Source organism: Sinocyclocheilus anshuiensis, unplaced genomic scaffold, assembly GCF_001515605.1.
Source record: "Sinocyclocheilus anshuiensis isolate Anshui unplaced genomic scaffold, SAMN03320099.WGS_v1.1 scaffold201, whole genome shotgun sequence".
Classification (NCBI taxonomy): domain Eukaryota; kingdom Metazoa; phylum Chordata; class Actinopteri; order Cypriniformes; family Cyprinidae; genus Sinocyclocheilus; species Sinocyclocheilus anshuiensis.
The window spans coordinates 899,551-922,965 of record NW_015537959.1 but is presented as its reverse complement, the minus strand read 5'-3'; the positions used below and the strand labels follow the sequence as shown (position 1 = coordinate 922,965).

At 37.7% G+C, this 23,415-nt stretch overlaps 1 protein-coding gene across 1 annotated transcript in view; it reads left to right on the top strand.

Moving 5' to 3' along the window:
* Nucleotides 1-18,765, top strand: part of LOC107666518 (XK-related protein 7-like) — a 73,387-nt gene extending 54,622 nt beyond the window's left edge. The window contains exons 2-3 of the mRNA XM_016457900.1: nucleotides 7,550-7,749; nucleotides 17,055-18,765. Of these exons, the coding sequence (XP_016313386.1) occupies nucleotides 7,550-7,749; nucleotides 17,055-18,031 (1,177 nt within the window). The 3' untranslated portion in view covers nucleotides 18,032-18,765. The remainder of the gene's footprint in view (nucleotides 1-7,549; nucleotides 7,750-17,054) is intronic.
* Nucleotides 18,766-23,415: the final 4,650 nt, after the last annotated feature.

Sequence of the window (23,415 nt, the reverse complement as noted above, 5' to 3'; positions counted from 1 at the left end):
ATGTAAAGACAGTAAATAATGTCATTAGTTTTACCATCAGTTCAAGCCCGAAAGGGGAACAGACACAGTAATGACGCAGTACACAAGCCGAATTAAGACAGCTGACTCCACTTTGATGACACACACACACACACACACTCACTCACACACACTTCGGGGTTCGTGAAGGGAAGGGCAGTGGTCAGGAAGGAAGGGTCCAGGTAAGGGGCGGAGTCCGGCGGCCGCACGTGCTTCCCTCTCCGGTCCAAGGCGCGAGGGGCGGCGGCTTCTTTCAGCAGCTACATCCTTCTCTCTGCCCACAGCTCTTGAAGGGACTAGATGGCCCGGCATCTTGGCCCGACGGCCGTGTAACGGGTGAGGTTTTCGTCCGGACCGCGGGTCCGGTAGCTCGATCTTCGGCGGCATGGAGAGCCCTCAACGCTCCCTTCCTGTACCCACGAGGACACCAGCGTGTATGCACGGGGAAGAGACCGGTCTCCCGAGGAGAGGCGCGCTCGGCATTTAAACAGCGGCGGTAATGAGGCTCCATTCTGTTCAGGTGTGTGCCTCATCACACGCCGCCAGCCCTGGCTGTTTCAGCGCCCCTCCTCTCTCACGCACCCACACCTGGCAGAAGCCTGGCTAAGGTCGGCGATTAAGGGACGGGGTTATGCTGATAATTAGGGGGGAGGCAACCGACTGCCTTATTTCAAAGCAGCCATAATGTCATTAAATATCTTGTCAAGTCCTTTCAGTCAGGCTTTAATGTGGCGGCAGCTGTTTTATTTATGTATGTATGTGCCCATGAGTGTATGAATGTGAATGAGAACGAGAGAGAGAGGCTCTTCACCTAGAACCCTGCGCGCCAGCTACATCTTCCCTGCTTTTGTATTTTGTGCACTCTAAGCCTCGTTTAGTGTAATTAACTGTATTTGCCTTAGCTAATGAGTTTCCCCTCCGTCCTGGATACTTGTTTTCAGAGGAGCACTGTCAGTCAGAAAGAGACTCTACCTGGTTATGGCAGACTCCATTTGTGTATTAGTGGGTAAATACGTGTGTGTGCGTGTTTGTGTGTGTGTTCTGGCTGGGACAACTTCCCAGGCCTCATTCACACTCAATATGAGCATTTATCACGCTAATTACAGCAGCTCTACCCCAGGGGCTGCTGGGATGGTGGAGGACTAAGTTGGGGACCGGCTGATAGACAGGAGATGTTAGTCACGCTGCTCGTCGCTTTGCAATGCAAATGGAGTCGCAGGGAACTTCATTTCTGCCTTTGAATTAGCATGTGGCTCATATTGAGTAAAAGCAGAATTGCATTAAATTTTTCCGGCCTTGACTCACTCTAAATTGACTCATTAACTTGCGCAGATCATGACGTTAAAGTAAGCCACAATGTGTGTAGACCCATCTTACACCAGTAATGATAAAAATATGATATTTACATTAAATCTCTTGAGCTTCGGGCTGCTTCAAGTCAGTTTTTGATGGCTAGAAATTCTGATGAAATAAATATATAGTTCAGTCATGAAACTCTAGATGGCGCAGTCAACGGGTTGTTAACGTAACCGATGATATTCAGAGAGTTAAATGACTTGGCACAAGCTGATTGGTTCATGCTGCATATGCAGCCAATGAGCTTACTGCTTTGCATTTATATGGCTGGCTAGCATTCACTAGAGATTCCTGCAGCGTGCTTTCAGAGTTCTCTGAAACCCTCCACCTTCCCCAGTTCCACCTGTATAGATCTGCTACGGGTTATTTTATATGCTATTTGTGCAGCAGCAGTATGTCTTAAACACTCACGGCACTGTATCACTGTATGCATTGGCAGTAGCAAGTTCCTGTACTTGCTTGCAGCAGCAGCAATAATTTACAACTACAGCAATAACCAACAGCAGCAGCAATTCAGCAGCAGCAGCGTAGCAGATCTATTCCGCCAAGACCAAATACATTAACATTGTCATATCCATCACCATGCTAAAATCTTCTGACAGTTGTCATGATTGAAATACATTTATGTACACTACCACTACTAGCTAGAAACCATGTAAAAGGGTACCACCTTTGCTGTATACAGCCCCCTAAAAGTTCCTCTGAAATTGTGTGAGGTCTGAAGTGGAAAAGCTTTTATTGGAAGATGAGAATCACATTTTCTGTCCACTCAAAGATAATGCAGAGAACACTTTTACATAAGGATTCAGTGTTTAAGTAGTTTTCAATGCGTGAGTTTTCGTTAGTTCAAATGAAGAATTATTTTGCATAAAAATTAAATAACATAATACCAGAGTGTAAATATAGGAAATGAGAAAAGTATTCAATTGAATTTGGAAGTTTTTCAGTTAAATACATTAAATTCTTCAGTTGAATCACAGGTTCATTTTCATACACAGCAGATGGCACATCTGCTAATAGACACCCGATAATAGTGCAGTTTATTGCTGAAATGCAGACTGCGTTAAACAGTGTTGACTGTAAGCGTGTTAGACAAGAATACAGCTTGGCGGTCTCAACAGGAACAGAGGTGCTAATTACTGCAGAGGATAAATTAGCCACACGCATACATGCTCAGTTTCTCTTTCACTCTCTCTCTGTCTCTTTCTCTCTCTCTCTATATTTTCTTAAATGGAACTCTCTGCTCTCGTCTATAAAATAATCAAGGTTCATTATGCACGAATCAATGCACGATGTAATTAAAGTCCTTCATACTCGGGTTCATCTGCAGTGTTTTTCCCTGCTACCTGTCCTTTTATATCAGCCTCACTGCAACAGTTCAATGACAGGTGAACTTCATCAGCCTCATAAAGCCATTTATCTGAAATATAGACGCATTTGTGGTGGTGGTTCTCTCATTTTTCTCAGGTTTATTCACTCCAAACCACTCCAGAGCACTGGAGACCTCAAGATTAATTCATCCTTTTGATAATAGATGTGCTGGAGCGCACATACTTACTATATGTCTGTATGAGATGCACACACACAGCACACATTGTAGCATATTGTTTCTGATTTTATTTGGTATTTGGCATGTCTTTGTCTTTTTCTCCTTCTCTCGCAGGTACAAAAATATTCACATTCACTTCACACGGAGCACTTGGCATTGGATCATCTCAAAATCTCCCATAGTGCCATGCAGGCTCAGTTCCCTTAAAACCTTTAGCCTATCAGAGATGAGCATGAAATACAATCTTTGGCTCTCACCACCTATCAGAGCTAAGCATGAAAGAAACCCTCCCATTGCAGGCTGAAAGTGTGTAGTGCTTGGGATAAAGTACTCTTCTGCAGCCTTTAGATAATGCAGCTGGCCTAAAGCTGGTTAGAGCCGAGATACACAAGAGAGAGAGAGAGAGAGAGAGAGTGGTAGAAAGAGAACAGAATTGTGAAGAAGAGATTATGTTGAATCAGAGAATTCTTTCATTGAGTAAGTTCTATTTCAGAATTCAGTTTGAATGAGAAAAGGCATTAGAATGAGAAATATTAAATTAAATTTTTATTTGAATCAAATGAACTTGAAAAATTTTCTTTTAATTTTGAGAATTATTTGACTGAATCAAAAAGAGATGAAAGATTAAGAACAAGAAATAGATAACCTCCCTGCATTTGTGGACTGTGGACTGTGACTGTTTTGGACTGCAGTCTTCAAGTCATTACTCAGATTTTCAATGCTGCAGTCTTAAAGTCATTCCACAGATTTTTTATGGGGTTTAAGTCTGGGCTCTGACTAGGCCATGCAAAGACATTCACCTTTTTCTCCTTCAACCAATGTGTGCTCAGTTTTGCTGTGTGCTTTGGGTCATCAAACCTTCTTCCCATTGACAACTTTCTGGCAGAGGGCAGCAGATTTCCCTCAAGAATTTGATGGTATTTTGCCCCATCCATTTTTCCTTCTATCCTGACAAGAGCTCCAGTCCCTGCTGCAGAGAAACACTCCCATAACAGAATATTACCACCTCTATGCTTTACTGTAGGAATGCTGCTATTTGGATGGTGAGCTGTATTGGATTTCCACCAGACATATCGTTTGGTGTTGAGGCTGATTAATTCAATTTTAGTCTCATCTGCCTCAGAATCTTCAAGGTGAGTTTTGGCAAAGCTCAGTCTGACTGCATGTGGCCTTTCTTGAGGAGTGGCTTTTTTCTTGCAACCCTCCCGTACAAGCAACATTTGTGGAGAATTTGTGATATTGTTGTCATATGCACACAATGACCACTCTTTGTCATAATTGTCATAAATTCCTGCAACTGCTTCAGAGTTGCTGTCGGCCTCTTGTGGCGCTTTTCCACTGCGTGGTACGACTCGGCTCGGCACAGCTCAGTACGGCACGGCTCAGCTCGGTTTGCGTTTCCACTGTGATTTAGTATCGCTTTAGAGTGGGCGGGATTATTCGCATGTCGTTAGTTGCACCGCTCCTGAAAAACTTTTTCATTCCGCGTCGCCCCATCAAGCTCTCGCTGGATCCGCTCCTCTGCTATTAACGAGAGGAACGTCTGTACTTCCTCAACAGACAATGAAACAGCCACTTTTTGGTTGTTAAAAAAAGGTGCGCTCGTTCAAAACAGTTGCATTCGATCCTTCGCTGGCTGTGCTGATTTAAATCTAGCGGTTCTTTTGTGTTTGTGTCGCAAGTTCAGTGACGCAGGTAGTGACGATTCTCTCCGGCCAATCCGTGATCAGCAGAGTTTACACGTCACATTTTGGTAATGGTACGGCTCACTTGGAACCTCAACCAAGGTGGTACTAAAAAAAAGTACCTGGTACTGTACCCAGTGGAAAACCCCCCAAAAGTGAACCGTACCGTGCCATACCATGCAGTGGAAAAGCGCCATTGGTAGCCTTTCTGACCAGTTTCCTCCTGGCACTTTCATCCAGTTTGGAGCGACGTCCTGATCCAGGGAGGGTCTGTGTTTTACCAAATAGCTTCCACTTCTTAATAACAGACTTTCCCTGTGCTTCTAGGCATTGATAAAGCCTTTAAATTTTTTTTGTATCCATCTCCTTACTTGTGCCTGTCCACAACTTTATCCTGGAGTTCTTTTGACAGTGTCTTGCCACCCACAGTTGATTGTTTGCTTCAGTTGCACTACCAAGGACCGAAATGCTCCAGGAAAGCTCTTTTCATGCTGAGCAAAATGAGCACAGCTAATCACAGTTGAAAGTCAAATAGCTTTGTGTGTTTACAAGTAATTTTTAGGAGGGGGCTGATTCTTTTCCAACTCAGTGATTCTGTTTTTTTATTTTTTTATGATATGTTGGTGTCATATCTTTCACTTGGATGTTATAAGTTGCACAGAGTAAATACGGCTGGATAAAACAAAAACTGTGTCCGTCTTCACTTCAGGCTGTGAAGCAACAAAATGTGATTATTGTAAAGGGGGGTGATTATTTTCTATACCCACTGTGTATAGATACACATGTATATGTTTAATGCACAAATGTCAAAGGTCAAATGTATCATTTAAAATTTAGAATTTAACTTACAATCTTCAAAGGAGTGAAAAAATAAGTTTAATATCTTTAATATATAAAAGAAAATAATGTCTTCATAATCATTCATACATGAGAAAATTGAACACAATTGAAAGATGTGGGGGAATTGAACAAACTTGGCTCAGATGGTGATTAATGATACAAGATCTCTTCTCCTACAAATGGTTGTCTAAAGCAAAAATGCTATGAAATGCACATAATTTGTAAATCAACTATTTTTGGAATTAGCACCCCAAAATTAGTAATAAACAAGTATTGGATTTCATTCAGCAAAATATGATGCTGGGCAGTGTAATATAATAACATTCAATTCTTTAGTGGGTTCAGCTGAATTTGAAAATCCTTCAGTTGAATCAATCACAATTTGAATCAGTTAAATCAACGGAATATTTTAGATTCCAGCTGATCATTAAAGTAAATAAATCAATTTGAAAGTGAGAGAGATTAAATGGAATTGAATGGAAAATTGGCCGAGAAAGAATCGGTCATTCAGTCATCTGTCAACATTCATTGCATCCTCTTTGAGAGTTTAGGAAAAGGATGGGGCTTGAGCATGCACTCACCGCATTGATCGTGTGTGTGTGTGTGTGTGTGTGTGTGTGTGTGTGTGTGTTTGTATGGTATCAGGTTGTGTCCTTTTCTTCTCCTGCCAAAAGCTGCTGACAGGTGAAAAGCCCTCAGTGCCACTCTGCTGGTGTCATATTGTGATGGGCACTTTGACAGCTCAGCCAAAGCTTGTTTTCAGATAGTTTAGGTACTAGACCTGTCTCACCCACTCACCATTCAACCAGGTTTACGGTGGTTCCAAATTTTATGTGTTTTTACAGAATTGTTGTCAAGACTGGCCAAACAGAGAGAAAACACTCCTTTCAAAAAGAGCCACACAGCAAATGTAACAAGATTTAATGCTCGCCTCATTAAATATTCATGCACTTTGTCGCAAGTCACAGCAACTGTCACACACTGTGTTTAGTTTCAGCGTCTGAGAGGGAAAAGTAAAAAATGTCAAAAACAGTGGCGGCAAACGCATTAACGAAAATGATAAAGACAATATTATTTTTGTGGTACATTTTCAGGAGATATAATGCAACCTTAACAGATTTATGTGGCGATATTTCTGCATATGCACAAGCAAGGTATTCAAACAGGTTGCATCCTGTTATGTTATTAACCTCATGAATATGCAAATAACAAATGTAACTACATTTTAAACCATGAGAATTCCCTAACAGCCATGTCAGAAAATATTCTCCTCCACTGTTTTTTAGCTGCATTTTTAAAAATAGCTTAAGGCATGTTTTTGGAACCATATAAGACACCGCATGTTGTCCAGTTAGTCAAATACTTCAATTAATTAATTGGAATTCTACATCTAAAAAAAAATAAGTGCCCTGCTAGAATTGACTTTAAAATCAGTCCAACCCTGTTTGATTACACAGTAGAAAGCAGTATAATATAACAAACTGACAGCAGAGAAAACAGTGCTGAGGTAAAATCATATAATTATGAACAGTTACGACAGCAAAAACTGTATTTTGAGAAAGGCTGAGCATTTAATCAAACTCTGTTAAATTCATCTGTCACTTGGTAATGTTGCTAATACAAACACAATATTTAGCTCAGTGTTTGCTCCATGTGTTTGGCTGGTAAATCAAACTTCTGTTGTTGTTTATGGATTTGCAAAATTGCTAATTTGTCATGTCGTAAGTATGCATATTGCTGGGCTCATGCAGTTCTTGGTAACATCAATACATTTCATTTAAGGACAGTAAACAGTTTATGTGCTTTGCTGGGTCATCACTGAAGAAAAAACACTGCACTAAAGCCTTCACTAAATAATATCATTAAATATGTGAAATGTTATGGATTAATCCTTTGACTACATTTGAAATATTCTATTTTTGTCACTTTCATTGTCACTTTGAAACCCTGGTTAATTTCTTACCCTTCCCTGCAGTTGTTTTCAATCACTTTCAAGAGGGGCTAAAGAGAGAGAATACTGTACATCCCCATGTAACATCATTTGACCTTTAATTACTGAACCTAAATAACCACTTGACATTTCCCCTCTGTGTGTCTCCAGGTACGTCCACACCTTGTACCTGGGAGTGCAAAGCCGTTGGCATGGCGACCCGGGTCAACGTCATTTCTACTGGCGTCTGATGTTCGAGAGCGCTGACATCAACATGCTGCGGCTGCTGGAGGCTTTCTTGAAGAGCGCGCCTCAGCTCGTGCTGCAGCTCAGCATCATGATCCACAGCAACCACATACTGCCCCTACAGGGTGAGACAACACACACATATACGGAGGTTTCCCAGGTGGGCACATGAGATACTTTTAGGTGGGCATGCTTAATGAGAAGTGTTGAGAAAGAGAGAGAGAGGACAGAACACTTGTGTGATTGTGCTGTGATCGTCATGACTTATTCATACGGCCACTCCTGAGAAGACGTTTGCTTGTGATGAATTAAACAAAATGTTTAACACGCTTCTCTCTGTCCAATGACACTTGACACGACTCAGCTACAAACTTGGGAAAAAAGACAGTAGTAGGTATTATATGAAAATAGAGGCCGTTTTACTTTTTTCCAAATTCTGTTTTTTCCGTTTTAATTTTTCTAGACTCTGTTTTAATGGTTAAATTAAATTGTATTAATCAAACAGCATTTCTAATTAATAACTAATGAAACTTACAATATTTAACATTGATTTATTCAAAGTTTAACAAAACTTACATTTTTAAGGCCCTATGAAATATTACATTTTTTTCTCAAATTCAGTTTTATTTTTACAAAATTCTGTTTTTACAAAATTACATTGTAATGGTTTCGTTAAATTTTAATAATCAAAAGCATCTCTAATTAATTGATTTAAAAATTATAATTTATTATTTTATTTATTTCTTTTTTCAGAAATAGTGTGTTCTGCTAAATAAATTCTGGTAAATAATTTTATGGTAAATATCTCTTTAAAAATAATGTTTTAATAATAATTGTATTAGTAGTAATAGTACTATCATTACATTAAGTAATATATTTCTGTCACCGTGTTTTCAAGTTAAACCGAACTTTTATTTTGACGGGTTGCTGTGAAGACCTTTTAAGTTTCTGTTTGTATATGATATGACAATAGTTTTTCTCAAAAGAAATGGTAAAATGCTCATGAAGTGACTCTCAGAGCAGTTCTAAAGATTGTTTATGTGTTCATGTACTCATATAGGCGGCAGAGGCTGAAAACACCGCGAGCATCATGCACACTTCAGTATGTGTGTAGTAAACAAAACCGCGCGTCTGCGCCATTCATTCACACAGAGACACACAGAACATGCAGGATTCATATTTAAACAGTATTTTTGCAGTTTACTATTCAAGACACTAGTCCATATCGTGTTTTGATTTAAGTTTACAAACTACTTTTGATTTATCAATCCAAAATTTGGCAAATTCCGTGACATTCTGCGTTATACAGTAAATTCCATTTTTATGACTGGATTTTGCGATTCCGTCCGCGTTTTCTGCATCGCAGAAATCATGGGGCCCTAAAATAATCAACAATTATTTAATAATATTAAGAGTAATAGTAATAATTATTATTATTAATCAAAAATACACTACCATTCATAAGTTTGTGGTCAGTACGACTTTTTTTTTTTTTTTAAAGAATTGTACTTTTTCAGCAAGGATGCATAACATTTAGCAAAAGTGACAGAAAATACTTTTTTATATTGTTACAAAAAAACTTTTTCAAATAAATGCTGCTCTTTTGAACTTTCTGTTCATCAAAGAATCCTTTAATGTAAATTAAATGCATCACAATCCTTAACTGAAAATCCTTAAATGTATCACAGTTTCCACAAAAATATTAAGCAGCACAACTGTTTTCAACATTGATAATAATAATAAATGTTTCTTGAGCAGCAAATCAGCATATTAGAATGATTTCTGAAGGATCATGTGACACTGAAGACTGGAGTAATGATGCTGAAAATTCAGTTTACCAACACAGAAATAAATTACATTTTAAAACATTCAAATAGCAAACATTTATTTTAAATTGCATTTATATTTTACAATATTACTTTTATATTACACAATATATATTCACAATATTTTTTTTAATCAAATGAAATGCAGCTTTGTGATCATGAAATGCAGCCTTGGTGATCATAAAATACTTTTCTTAAAGGGGTCCTATTATGCCCCTTTTTACAATATGTAATATAAGTCTCAGTTGTCAGAATGTGTCTGTGAAGTTTCAACTCAAAATACCTCACAGCTCATTTATTTCTTGCTGTAAATTCTTGGGTAGAAACTGTTTTCTTGAGTGTCTCTTTAAATGCAAATGAGCTGCTGCACTCCACCCATCTTTCCAGAAGTGGGCGGAGCCTTTACAGCTCATGCCTTAAATACTCCAGCAACAACAAAACATATGCATGTGTTTTAAAGCCTTGTCAGTTTAAACTCCTGATATACAGTTTTCTGAGCACGGACACACAAACAGGGTTTCCGCGGGTGCTTAAAAAGTCTTAAATTTAGTTGTATCAAATTTAAAAGTCTTAAATGTCTTAAATGGTACACGAAAGTCTTAATTATGATTTCAGGAGGTCTTAAATTAAGTAAATTGAGTAAAATATATTTATGTTAGATATTTAACAATAATTGATTGATAATAATTTTTTTTATTAATATAATAATTGATACATTTGACTCATCCATTTTCTTAAAAATAGTTTAGAGGCCGAAAAGTTTATCATTTTATAAAACGTTTTGTTTTTGTGAAAAACTGTATCTGAACTGTAAATCATGCTTTTTACATGGACTTTTTAAATGCATGGTCCATTTACGAACACTCTAAAAAAAATGCTGGGTTAAATAAAGCGGTTGGGTTCAAAACAACCCAACCGCTGGGTCAAAACAACCCAATAGCTGGGTTTGTCCCTCTTTAACCCAATGCTGGGTTATATTTAGCCCAGCATTTTTTAGAGTGAATGGACTTTGTGCTTTTTACTTTGCGGAAGTTAAAAGTGTAAAAAAACATAATAGGACCCCTTTAAAAACAGTGTAAAATATTTATTATAAATTATATAAATTATATTGAATAATATATAAATCATTAAAGTAAAATAAAAAATAAAACCACAGAAGAGACTTTGCTTCCTCAGAAGACCACCACATGCCACTGAGAAAGAAAACAGTACTCAGGAGACAAAAAGATTAGAGGAAAAGGACATTCAGCAAAAAAGAAAGACAAGAGGATAGAATGAAAGAGAGAGAGGGGGAAAGAGAGGACGAGTTGTATAGCAGGACAGAGAGCTCAGAGGGACACACTGTAAGACTGAATAGACTCAGAGATGTTCTGATTAATTCTGGGTCATGGGTTTGGATACCAACTACCAAACAGAAAGGCTTTTCCTTGTTCTTCTTATCTTCATTCACTTTTTTTCCTTCGTTTCTTTTTCTGATCTCCTGGCCCCCTGCCTGTCAGTCTGACTCAGACCTTTGACCTTTACATTGTGTCAGCAAATCCATTTGAAAGTGAGCATCTGTATGCCGCACTCGCTGTGGAGAGCAGAGAACTTGAGGTGAGGACTGTGAAGTGTGCAGTCACCACTACACCACGAAAAAAGCTGTGTTTTTTTATAATTATGATATACATATTTCATGTTGATGATTGTTTTTCTAAAACTGCACTGTTGTGAAGTAGCTTCACTTCACTGTGTCCTTTTCAAATGACCAAACTTCAGATTAATGGACCCACAACTTGCAAGTATGAGGGCATTGAGATGTTTTATTATATCTGAATAAACATGAATTTATTTACATATATCTCTGAATACAATTTCAAAGCAAAAACGTTGTTAGAGTTGGTAAGTTTGATTCATTTCAGTGAATCAAATCAACCTCTCTGTTTCAGTAACAGATTCAAAACTCCTTAATGATTTGTTTGTGCCATCAATCAAAAATATTAGTCTCCATAATCTCTGTTTGGCATTTTTCATGTATTAAACAATTATAGGTAAATATTTTATATTTATAATTTTATATTTACATATACATATACATATATATACGTATATATATGTGTGTGTGTGTGTGTGTGTGTGTGTGCACATTTGGCCTATTTTTATTTTTTTATCTTAGGAAAAAATCTTTAAAAATGTATATATAAATGTTATATATGAAGAGTTTATTTGCAAAAACAGATAACTCTGTTTTTATTCATTTTCATAAATCATGTTTTTTATTGTGATATCATGTTTTTATTGTGTTTTATTGTGTTAGTTAGCTGTAGTTTTGTAGTTATTATTTAATCAAAACAACCCAACTGCAGTTTGATTGATATTATGCAGAATAAAAAACATGATTTTTTAAACATTTTTAAGAACTGAGTTATCTGTTTTTGCAAATTAAGTCTTCATATATATATATATATAAAATATTGTCAAAAGGCTTAAAAAAGGTTTGTGGTCTAGCTAAAAATATTGTAATAATGTGACAAAATTTATACTGTAATAAAATGAGAGCAGCCACAGGTAATCATGAACGATCTCTCTTTCTCAATTCAGTTCAAAATTCAAGATTTCTCTCTCTCACACACACACACACACACACACACACTCTCTCTCTCTAATGCTTAAAATAAAACCAAGTTGTTACTAGTTTAAAAGCATTACTTTCCAACACTTACTGTATGTGATGCTTTCAAACCTAATGGCTGTTTTTAAGCAGGATGGTTAATCACTACCATAAGGAAGGAAGTCACAGAAGAGCATCTGAGGGAATGAAACAACACAGTCATGGCATACAAATTAACAGCACCATCAGCAGGCACAATTCATTCTTGGTGAATTCCCTACTGTGTCTTTTAAGGTCTTTGAGGTCTCGTGGAGAGACTCTCATGTCGTCATTTAAGACAGTCTAAAAGCACAAATGCTGTTATTAAAATGCATTATGCAAACATCTCATGTGTACTTTCTTCCACCACATCATCTGGCAGTAGCAACTCAAACTTCCGTCTTTCTCTCTCTCAGCACTGGTAGCGCTGGGCTTTAACTTGTCTTATCCCTTTCTCTTTAAACTGCATTCTAATCTGAGGCGGTCTTTGTGGCAGTGGGCTTGCGCTGCCTCTGATGTTTGATTTCATTAAGATTGCCAGTGCATTGCTCCATGAGAGCCTCTGAAATAGAGGCAAATAGAAATCTGTTTTGCAAATAGAGCCTCTGAAATAGAGGCCACACACACTTTGTGTAGAGTACACTTTTTACAGTGTTTTCTTTCCTTTTCTTCTATATTTGTGAAAAATACTATAATAGAGATACGGAATAAATAAGTTGCTATTCTAAAGCATAAATCAAGTTTATTTTTTTCATCAAATTATTACTGATTCATTTTAAAATTATGCTTTTCCAATTTTGTAAATATTTTGTAAACACACACACACACTTCATTGCAATATGTTATTTACTAAATTAAGTAGTGTTATATATATAGGGATGTAACGATTCACTTAACTCACAATGCGATACGATTCACAATACGATTTTCTCTTGATTTTTTTTTTTTTACAAAATAAGATTTGAGACAAATTATAAGTGAAAAGGTGTCCTTTTATTATTTCTCATACAAAATGCTGCACATTTCTTTGTGAAATTCTAATTCTGAAAGTCCAATTCTAAAACTAACTTGAAAATTTAAAACAAATCCCAAATCAAATAAATAAATAATACAAATAAAACAAATATCTTCATATAAATAAACTAACGAACTCCTTTTTCCATTTAAAATAAAGGCAACCACTGCATTTTAATCACAATCCAAACAAAGATGCTAAATACATGTTTTTATATTGTAATTAGATTAGATGGATAGATAAGATTAGATAGATAATTAATTAGATAACTTTGAAATTTGAAGCAAAAACAAGAAACTGTGTGAAACTGTACTACATAAAATCTGAGAAACAAAAATATGATGCACATGTAATTTCTTTCTCCGCTGTTTACGTTCACTTAAGACATAAACAACTGTGTTTACAAGAATACTTGCCGAAACCGTTATTTTGAGATCATTTTGTGTGCATGTGTCCATTCAAGTGCAAGTATACACGAAAGAGGAATCAATTCAGTGTTACACTGTCTGTAACACGGCTCTTTGTGTGCACACAGAAAACAGCACACAAGAACTGAATTGAATTCTCTTTAGCCTCTTCATGCGCTTGAATGGTTTAAAATGCATGAATGTTAGAAAAGCGTGCAATTGGTCAATCACGATCCGATTCACCCCTACATGCGAGTGAACAATGCGAATCAAGGAAGGAATTTCATATCACTATTCAAGATAGGGCGGTGATACATTTTGGTAGCCCGACTGGAAAACACAATAGCCCCGGGACGCCTGGCTACCGATTTTGCGAGGCCTGTAGGCTACATACAGTATATACATATACAGCCACACTTATATCAGCAACAGCCATTAAAAAAAATCTGTCAATCACTAATTTACACCAGGATCAACCTTCATTTTTTTCCTTTTCCACAAATCCAGGCCTGACAAAAGCAACGGGCTGCTTTCTTTTAATGCTGTGATCATCCCAATATCCTTAGCTGACATTGGATAAGCCAGCCTGGAGGGTTTGAAGTGTTTAACGGGGTGAAGCTGGAAGTCCAGATAAACAAACATGCAGTGAGATGTATTTAAGAGCTGATCCTCATGATTTCCTGAGATAGCTCCATATCTCTCAATCACACACGCTCACACACACCTCCTCTTCACCTTTTCACTCTACCTTACACTCTAGGGTACTTGCAAACACAATATAAAGTGCCTGTCTGTCTCTCTGTCAGCAAGTCAAACACACACACTCACACTCGCTTTCTCTAGAGAGAAAGGCAGTAGGGGAACAAGCCCTGTGATTTGTTGTCTGAGCAGGTGTTGTAGTTTCTATGAAATATTATTTGAAAACTAAAACAAAAGCAACAACCGTTACAAAACTTTGAACCTGTTTTTTTTCTGCCAACACTCTTTAAAGAGCAGCTCGCGCATCTCTGCCAGCTCACGTCAGTTTGTGTTTCATAAGAGCCACTGTGATGTCTGGAATTAAAATCGCTTTGCATCTTTGCCTCATCAGAATCTATTCTCTCAGAATGTGTCTGTCATGACGCAAGGTATATTCGCACATTCATATATTATGAGTCCAGATAGGCAAACGACATCAATTAGGGCCTGAATTATTAATGTTTTGAAAGTTAATTATTCAATCGCATGTTCAATTAGGAATAAATCACATCAGATCTAATTAAATATTGAAAGCAGAACTCTGAGAATGTGGAAATGTAGTTATTCTTAATGATTTTGATTAGGTTTTATATTTAACACTTGCAAGTTTCAGGCTATTTAAATGGCCACAGCTATAGAGAAGCTGCATGGATGCAGAATTTATGGCCAAATAAACACACAAAGCAATGGAGTTCAGTGTTATTTTGCGGGGAAATAAAGCATAAACATGTCATGAATCATTTAATGCCATTTTAAATACATTTCACTCTTTCTGGAATTTGCACCTAAGTCAAGTTGACTCATTTGCAAGTTTACACTAGTTTACACTATAGTCACTATAGACTGTGCTACAAACTGAGATTTAAGACAGACTTAAAATGTATGTTCAATAAGTAAGATTTCATATCCAATGTCAATAGTAAGTAAAACGAGTAAGTAAAGTCGTTTTTTTATCTGATGGCATATTCTTATGATTATAGCTGGTCGCGATGGTAACTTTAGAATCCACTGACTACAAACCGTACTTAAAATTACTCGATAGTTTATCATTGAAATTGTTTTTTTATTGATTGTTTATCGCCCATTCATCCTGTGTTTACGAAAGTGCTCCTACAACCACCAGTTATAATAAGAAAGCTGGCGTGGACTAACAACGTTGTAACACTGCAAACTGCACACTTAATTAACTAAAACAACCTTTAATCATAAGAATTTTCATCCTCCATACTGACATCTCTCCACTGTGTGTGTTCGAAATCTCCCTTAGGTGGAGGTAGCTGTTTTTAATGCCTGATCAAAAGTTACTGCGAACCTGATACTACTACTACTACTACTACTACTACTACTACTAAAAACAACAACAGAACACGTTACATAATTGTTGTTATTAAATGAAATATCTGGACATTTAACACTTATTTAATAACATTACAGATTGATCTGAATAAACAGGGTATGTGCAACTTTGGTGTATAAGACAGCAGGCTAACCGGGTAGCTGTATTTTGTGTGAACGATATAAATCATAATGTGATTTTGTAGAAATTGTAATCAGGTACTAAAAAAAGAGTACCCATTAAAATGTCTACATCAAGGACCCGATCATGGAACAATGCACTGTAAAAGCGCAGCGTTGAGCTTCTTGAGTCTGTTCAGTAAGGAGCGTTTTGATTGGTGGATTAAAAGCTCACTGCGATTAGCTGAAAAGAACATCCTCCAAAAAAAGATATTTATGAATCTTAACCTGGCAGGAAGGTCTCAAAAATACCACACACAAATTCAAAGCAGTCCACGCACATGTGACGATTTGCAAATGCAGATTCAACGATCCATAAATACATGTAACATCATTCATAAATGTGTCATGGAAATGAATTCAAGAACTTGATATATACTTTATATTTGTGTAAACATTTTAAATTTATTTAGGTAAGATGCATTGTGTGAGCATTTGGGGAAATATTTATGCTTTTACTTGTGTATTTATGAATTGTGTTTTGAATTTACGAATCAGATTTTGTAAATGTAAATTGTGCTGTGCATTTATGAATTTTGTTTTGTAAATGTATTATTTTTGAGGCTGATCTGGCTCCATATTCCTGACCAGTTGAAAGCTCATTCACACTCAGGCCTGGAACCTGCTCTATGCATGTACATGAATGCAAACGCTTCTAGCTATGCAAGCTTGATTTTGTGCTTCGCTGCCTTTCAAAATGTGTCAGAATGCAATTCATAATGACACACACTCTGTTCTCAGCCACACGGCATTCCCTGCTAATAAAAAAAAAAAAGAGCTGGTCACCAGCATATGTTTTGCTTTGGTTTCTGTACGGGATCCTGGTGTACTGGTGTTCCAGTTTCTTGACTAACCTAACCAGCAAAACTTCCATCCTCAACCAGCATCACACAGAAACCATGCTATTTTGCTGGTAAACATCATGCTTGTGCCTAGTCCCAAGGTTTTTTTTTTTTTTTTTATTATTATTATTTTAGGTGGTTTATAGTGGGCCTTTTCTATGGCCAGTTTTCTCTTTCAAGTCAGCTACTGTTGGAGCAGCAGGGAATCTTGTTGAGCAAGTTAGTTAACAGTTATTTAAAATGTCAACATTTAAACAGCTATGTGAACAATAGCTCTTTGAGTATTAAAGTTTGATACCAGCACAGTATTGCAAAAAAGACACTCTATATTTAGTACAGCGCCACATGCATGCAAAGCATTGGCCAAGCTGCTTTTGTATATATTTGTAAAGTATAAGTCTGGCTTTACTTGACATTGCTCAAGCTGTCTCCCTGCTCTTCTTGCTCTATCTCTGTAGGTCTCTCTGCATCTGCATCATTGGTTTCTCTCGCCTGGATGATTGCATCCTACCAGAAGGTTCTGCGCGACTCTCGTGATGACAAGCTCCCCATGTCCTACAAGGCCGTGATTGTTCAGATGCTCTGGCACCTCTTCACCATCGGTGCTCGAACCATCGCCTTCGCCCTCTTCGCTTCAGTCTTCCAGCTTTACTTCGGGATCTTCATCGTGGCCCACTGGTGTGCCATGACCTTCTGGATCATCCAGGGCGAGACCGACTTCTGCATGTCCAAGTGGGAGGAGATCATCTACAACATGGTGGTGGGCATCATCTACATCTTTTGCTGGTTCAACGTCAAGGAAGGCCGTGCCCGCTTTCGGCTGGGTGTGTACTACTGCGTGACTTTGGTTGAGAACGTTGCACTCACTGCCGCTTGGTATATTCACAGGGGACCTCACACCTCGGACTTCTACGCCCTGATTATTGTGTGTGTGGTGGTGTGTAGCTATGCTTTGGGAACATTCTTTATGTTTGTCTATTATTGCCTGCTCCACCCAGACGGACCTATCCTGGGAGCTCAATGGAGCTGTGTGGAGGAGGGAATGGGGGTAATCGGTCTGGGAGGCGTTGGGGATTTAGGAACCCCCTTGCCCCAACCAGACGTGGTTACTAGCCCTCCCAGAACACTCCAAAGGACTACTGCTGGGGATCGGGAAATAGGGGCCGGGGATAGAGACAGTTGCCTGCCTGTGTTTCAGGTAAGGCCTCCTAGTGTTCCTCCTGCTTCCTCCCCACGTCCCCCAAGAACTGAAGGTCCCGTTATCCGCATCGACCTGCCAAGAAAAAGTTACCCAGCCTGGGATGCTCACTTTATAGACCGAAGGCTGAGGAAGACCATCCTAGTGCTGGAGAATACATCTCCTGTGACGCCTCGCATCCAGTACCAGAGCTTCAGCAACCCCAAAGAAGTGACAGAGTACGAGACTACGGTGTAGTGTTGTTCATAACTCCACCTTCCACATGACATCTCTATGCAGAGGTGGAACTCAGCCGCCATGAGGTTACGGTCCGATCCTTGACGGTCGGCATGGTGCTACACGGTGGGACCGCGGCACGTTTGGCATTCAGATGCCTGAGAGCGCATGACTGGTCCGAATGTGCACATTAGGCTGGACAGGAGTAACGTGGTGTTTACAAGACGTGCATGGAAAGTGAAACTAGGAAAGGGACTTGTACCTCTCTGCCTATGCACTGAACATATAAAAAGAGCTTAAATGACAGTGATGAGAAGAAGTGGACATTTGTATTATATAGATGAACTGACCAATCAGTATTCCTCAGGACCAGCCTGACTGCTGTATTGGTCTAAGTTTAATGTTCAGTGACCTGAAAACAGTACAAATTGTGTATTATTTGCTTCTGTGAATGGTGAGGTTAGCAAGTTCAATCATCCATTTCTTCAAGAGTTCTTCTGTAATTATTGACTTATTTATTTATTAGATTTATTTTTTATGACTCTGTGGCCATGTCTTTGATATAATTCTTCTAACTGAATATTCATAAATAGATAATATCTTTTGTTATATGTATACAATAGAATGGTGCCAGTGTGTTGGTATGAATGTTTTTTTTCTGGGTTGTCTGGTCATGCTGCATTGTTTATCTGTAAAGATGAAGAAAAAAATGTCATATAGTAAGACAAAAAGCTGTGATCAAATGTAGTTGGACAAAAATAATACTGTAAAAAAAGATTCAGATGACAGCCTCGGAAAAGTAAAAAAAAAAAAAAAAAATGCGTGTTTGAGTGTTTCATGAAAATGGTTTTGGGAGCATCTGGCAACATAAAACTTGCAAACATCTGAGTGTTTGTGTTGCATTTCACACAGAGAAAACGCAAATGATTGACAGTGAATTTTAATCCTGTATGTGAACTCTCTTTACAGTAACTAGAGCAGTAAGTCTTGGTTTGCTCCGTCCGCAAGCCTCAAAACCCTTTTACATCTGTATTTGTTCATAATTTTTTTGTTATTTGGAAGGGGCGGCCATTGCTGTGGTTATGAGGAGTTTCGATTCGAAATTTTTGGGGACTTTGTGGCTTGGCTATAGCAAATGCTCTTCTTGGCCATGAAAAGCTGCCGACTATTGGGGACAACAATGTTTGTGTGTGTGCTTGGGAGAAAGAAAACTTTTTTGTCACCTCATAAAATGTTAAGACCTCTTTTTAGTTTTAACTGCTTATCCTACTCAACTCTTTTCCAGGGCTTTTTTAGTAACGAGAATTTAAAAAAAATCACCCCAATTACAAAACCATCACAAGACTTCAGCTAAAGTTTCTCTTTCTCTTTCTCACTCCCTCTGTGAGGTCTTTCGAGGTCTTGCTTGCTACGTTGAAATTCTATTGCCTGGTTAAAAACCGAGCAGAAAAACCCAGAGTCATGGTGGGTAATTGCCAATGACAAGAACCCTGCTGTCCAGACTGAAGATGCTGATGGAGAGCAAATGACGTTTAGGAGCTGTAATCATGCTGCCCTATAATGGGACATTCACACATACAGGGATTTTGTTGTTAAAGGTTGTGGAATAACTGTGTTGTTGTTTTTCACAGTGGCTGTTCCTTGCTCCATGGTGGTCTCCACGCCTTGCTCAAATCATAAACTGCGTAGACTAGTCTTAAAAACTTAGTTATCTTATTTTTTTTTATTTCGTTCAAGATTGGTCATAACTTTGGTCAGTTACAAAAAGGTAGCTCTCTCTCTAATTTGAATCCAAAAAGACTGATTATCCCTTGACTAACTGCTAGTTGGTCAAACTAGTTCTTAAGACAGTCTTAACATAGGGGCTATGTTTATGCAACTGGCCCCAATCACAAATGAGATGTATTACTGGTAAAATAAGATGCCTAAAACTCCAATTTCACATGAGTAGCAGAATCCACTGAACTATTCATAAAACAGCTGAAGACCTCTTCCAGGAGCACTCAACTAACTAGCCTTTTAAAAACATTTCTGCACTTATGAGCTCTAGCACTGAACTTGTGTAGTGTTCTCATTTGGATGAATTCCTTCTGCTTGTATTATTCTCAATCTGGATAAAAGCGTCTGATTAAGGAATAAATTTAAATGTAAATGTAATTTGGCAATGAATCTCTTTTGCTACAGCTAAAATTAATTCAGAAGCAGAAAGTGTTTGTATAGAAATTGCCACAGTGCATTATCCATCATACAGGAGTATCATGAACAAGATGAACAATTATCAGTGCATGAATCAAACTCAATCTAAATGCTAACAACTTTTGACCTGGATTTCCACACATCACTCTTCAATTATAGCCCTGTGTATGGGCAAAAACAAATCTTATAAATGAGTAAAATCACTCCTAATAACAATAACGATATTTTACCTACACTCAAATACAAAAACGTCACAGGAGATGGATCACATGCAATGCCTTGGAACTTCAAGAGTCACTGCTCATTTGAATAAAGTTAAACCTTGTCATATCACCGGATATGCCCACATCACAACACCAACAGTAGCTGTCGCCAGAAACCAAGACTTTATTTTACTGCTATTTGATATGCTTCGTTCGTACACTGAGGATCATTTTACGTTTGAATCAGTCAAGACTAATTCAGAATGAATTAATTGAACTGAAGATTCACTCCAATCAGATCACTGAATCCGTGATTTGCTGACTCGAAAATTGATTTGATTTGTGAGCAGGTCAATATTAATTGGCTTAAGAGAAAGTAGAAAGTAGAGTAGTTCCTTTAGTGTAAAACGAGAAATTAAATGTAGTTGAGTAAAAAAAAAAAATTCAATATAACTATGTCTTTCATATATTAAAAGAAATCATTCTACATCATTTCATGCCTAAAATATAGCATGTTACATATAAACATAAACATCTGGTGACAGATAGAAAGCGTGAGACACTGGCAGATGAATGTCCTATCCTTTGACAGATTACTGTGGTAACTGCAGGATCATTAAGCAGGGCTGCAGGAATATGTGATGTGTGTCTGAGTGTGTTTGTGGTCTGAGAGCTTTTCAAGGTGGCCCCTCTCCTGAAAACTGACCCACCATTAGCTCTCCTCCTCCTCCACTCATGCCCTTAAGGGGGTCAACAGCATCCTCTACTGTAACAGTGTGCACGCGCGCGCGCACACACACACACACATACATACACACAGAACACACACACTGGGGCTCTCCAGATCAACAGTACACTCTACAAGAGAAAACTCTTAAAGTACATGTACAGCACATGCATTGCAGTTTGCATGAAATAGCATATATATAGCCGAATGGAGCCAAACCTGAATATAAGTTTCAGTGAACTGTGAAGGGTTACTCCTAAAGGACGTTTTAGAGGGCTATTTGACCAGAGCGTGAAAATCAAGTTCGACCTTGACCATCAAATTCCAATACTATTGCTCTTTTTTCAAATATATCATGATTTATTATTGCTTTAACCAATATTATATTAATATTAACCACAAACCACGTTTTATGTTTCCCAAAGAATCTTTTAATGAGCAGTTCTTAAAAGAACCATTATTTTCTTAAAGAAAAAGTTATTGCATAACTTGTATGCAATATAAAGTTTCCATTTATGTTAAAGGATCTTCATGGAAGCACAGATGCCAATTAAGTATCTTTTTTTTTTTTGTATTAACAAGATTTTAGTTATGTACAGGAGCCTAAAACAATGCCTAAATAGTTATTTGACTAACAATTATTTCCCCATCTGTTAACCTGGGTCACAGCTGCAAAGGAAAGCCTTATCATTCACAATAAGACCAAGAATGTGTATTATATAGGGTCACTTTTGATTGCACAATGGCTTCAAACACAAAAGCACACTGCTTACTCCTCAGCGTCCTCTATGGCCCAGATCATCTGCCACTGATTTCCTGCGACTATCTGGCCATTGTCCCAGTGTGACATTGGGTTTATGTGATCTGTTCCTTCTTAAACTGAGCTACCAATATGTTCCCCTGGGCTTTTTAACAATCCAGTTCAATCCAAGCACAGAGTCTCTGACGAACTGCACATTTCTGCATGACTTTAAGAACAATTCTACTTGCCCTCATCATAAAGTTTCATTGCATTCCTTTAGTATATGTCATTGGGCGTAGTGAATACTGCACTGTTGCACTTTACAATCAAAAGTAAAGTAAACTCAAATCAAAAAGACAACTCTCATTTCTACAAGGGTAAAACAGGTCAAACAACTGCAATATTATTTTAGATAACTATAATGCTCTTCCTGTATATAATATATAAGGATATAACGTGGGGTTTTGTACAGCTCAGGGCAGTGAGTGAGCATGCCTTCTCTCTGCAAGTGATTAGCTATCCGATACCATGTAGCCTAAAGTGCCACTCCCCATTGAAACAAAGTGCTGGTCCACACTGCCCCCGAGTGGATGCTGCGAGTAACATTGACATGACTGAGCTGCAATGGGTAAGTAAGGTCAAATTCAAACACTGAGAATTGAATTGGTGATTTTTTTTTAAATGTTCCATATGAAATACTAGCTTAGCCCTTGTGCTGTGCTAAAAATAATAATAATAAATTTGGTGTCAAAAATGACCAGACTTGTATTGTAAATCTCTCATTATATTATACTGTATTGTGCTATATTTAATCCATAAATCATGGATTGAGGTTTTTTTTTCTTTTTTTTTTTTGTCAGCTTGTTTTCTTTCAATTAGCACAAATTGTTTATTTCTGTTTGGAAGCGACAGTGCATTGGTCTCATTGATTTGAGCTCAATTTTTGAGTGAAAAAATGACATTATTTGTGGTTATTTATGGCAATAGTTTGTTTTTGGTCACAAGTACACACTGTTTACCTAGTGTAGCTTATCCACATTGTGTGTATGAAATAGATGCTAACACTGTCAAAATGTGCCATCAGAGAAGCACTTATTAAAATCAACTGTTCCAAACAATGTTTTCAGCCCTACAAAACCAATTTGGCTAAAAATGAAAAAAAAAAATCTTTTCGATTTTGGCTGAATGTTGTCAAAAAATTGGGTACATAGCTATCTTTTGCTACTTGCAGTTGTTTGTTCATGTCTCAGGCCGCTTTGTTTCTTAGCATTGTAACAGCAAAAAATCAACATAAAAAAAAACGAATTTTTATTTATTTTTTAAAAATGAAAAATGATTGATACAACCAATTTAAACAGTGTCCTCAGTGAACTGAAACCCTTATGGAAATTGAAAGTTGTATTTTAATAATTGCCAGAAGGACTTTGGGAATTTGTTTTGTTTTACTTCATAAATCTGTGTAAATCTATGTTTATGTAATTTAGGTGTGTGTGTGTGTGTGTGTGTGTGTGTGTGTGTGTGTGTGTGTGTGTGTGTG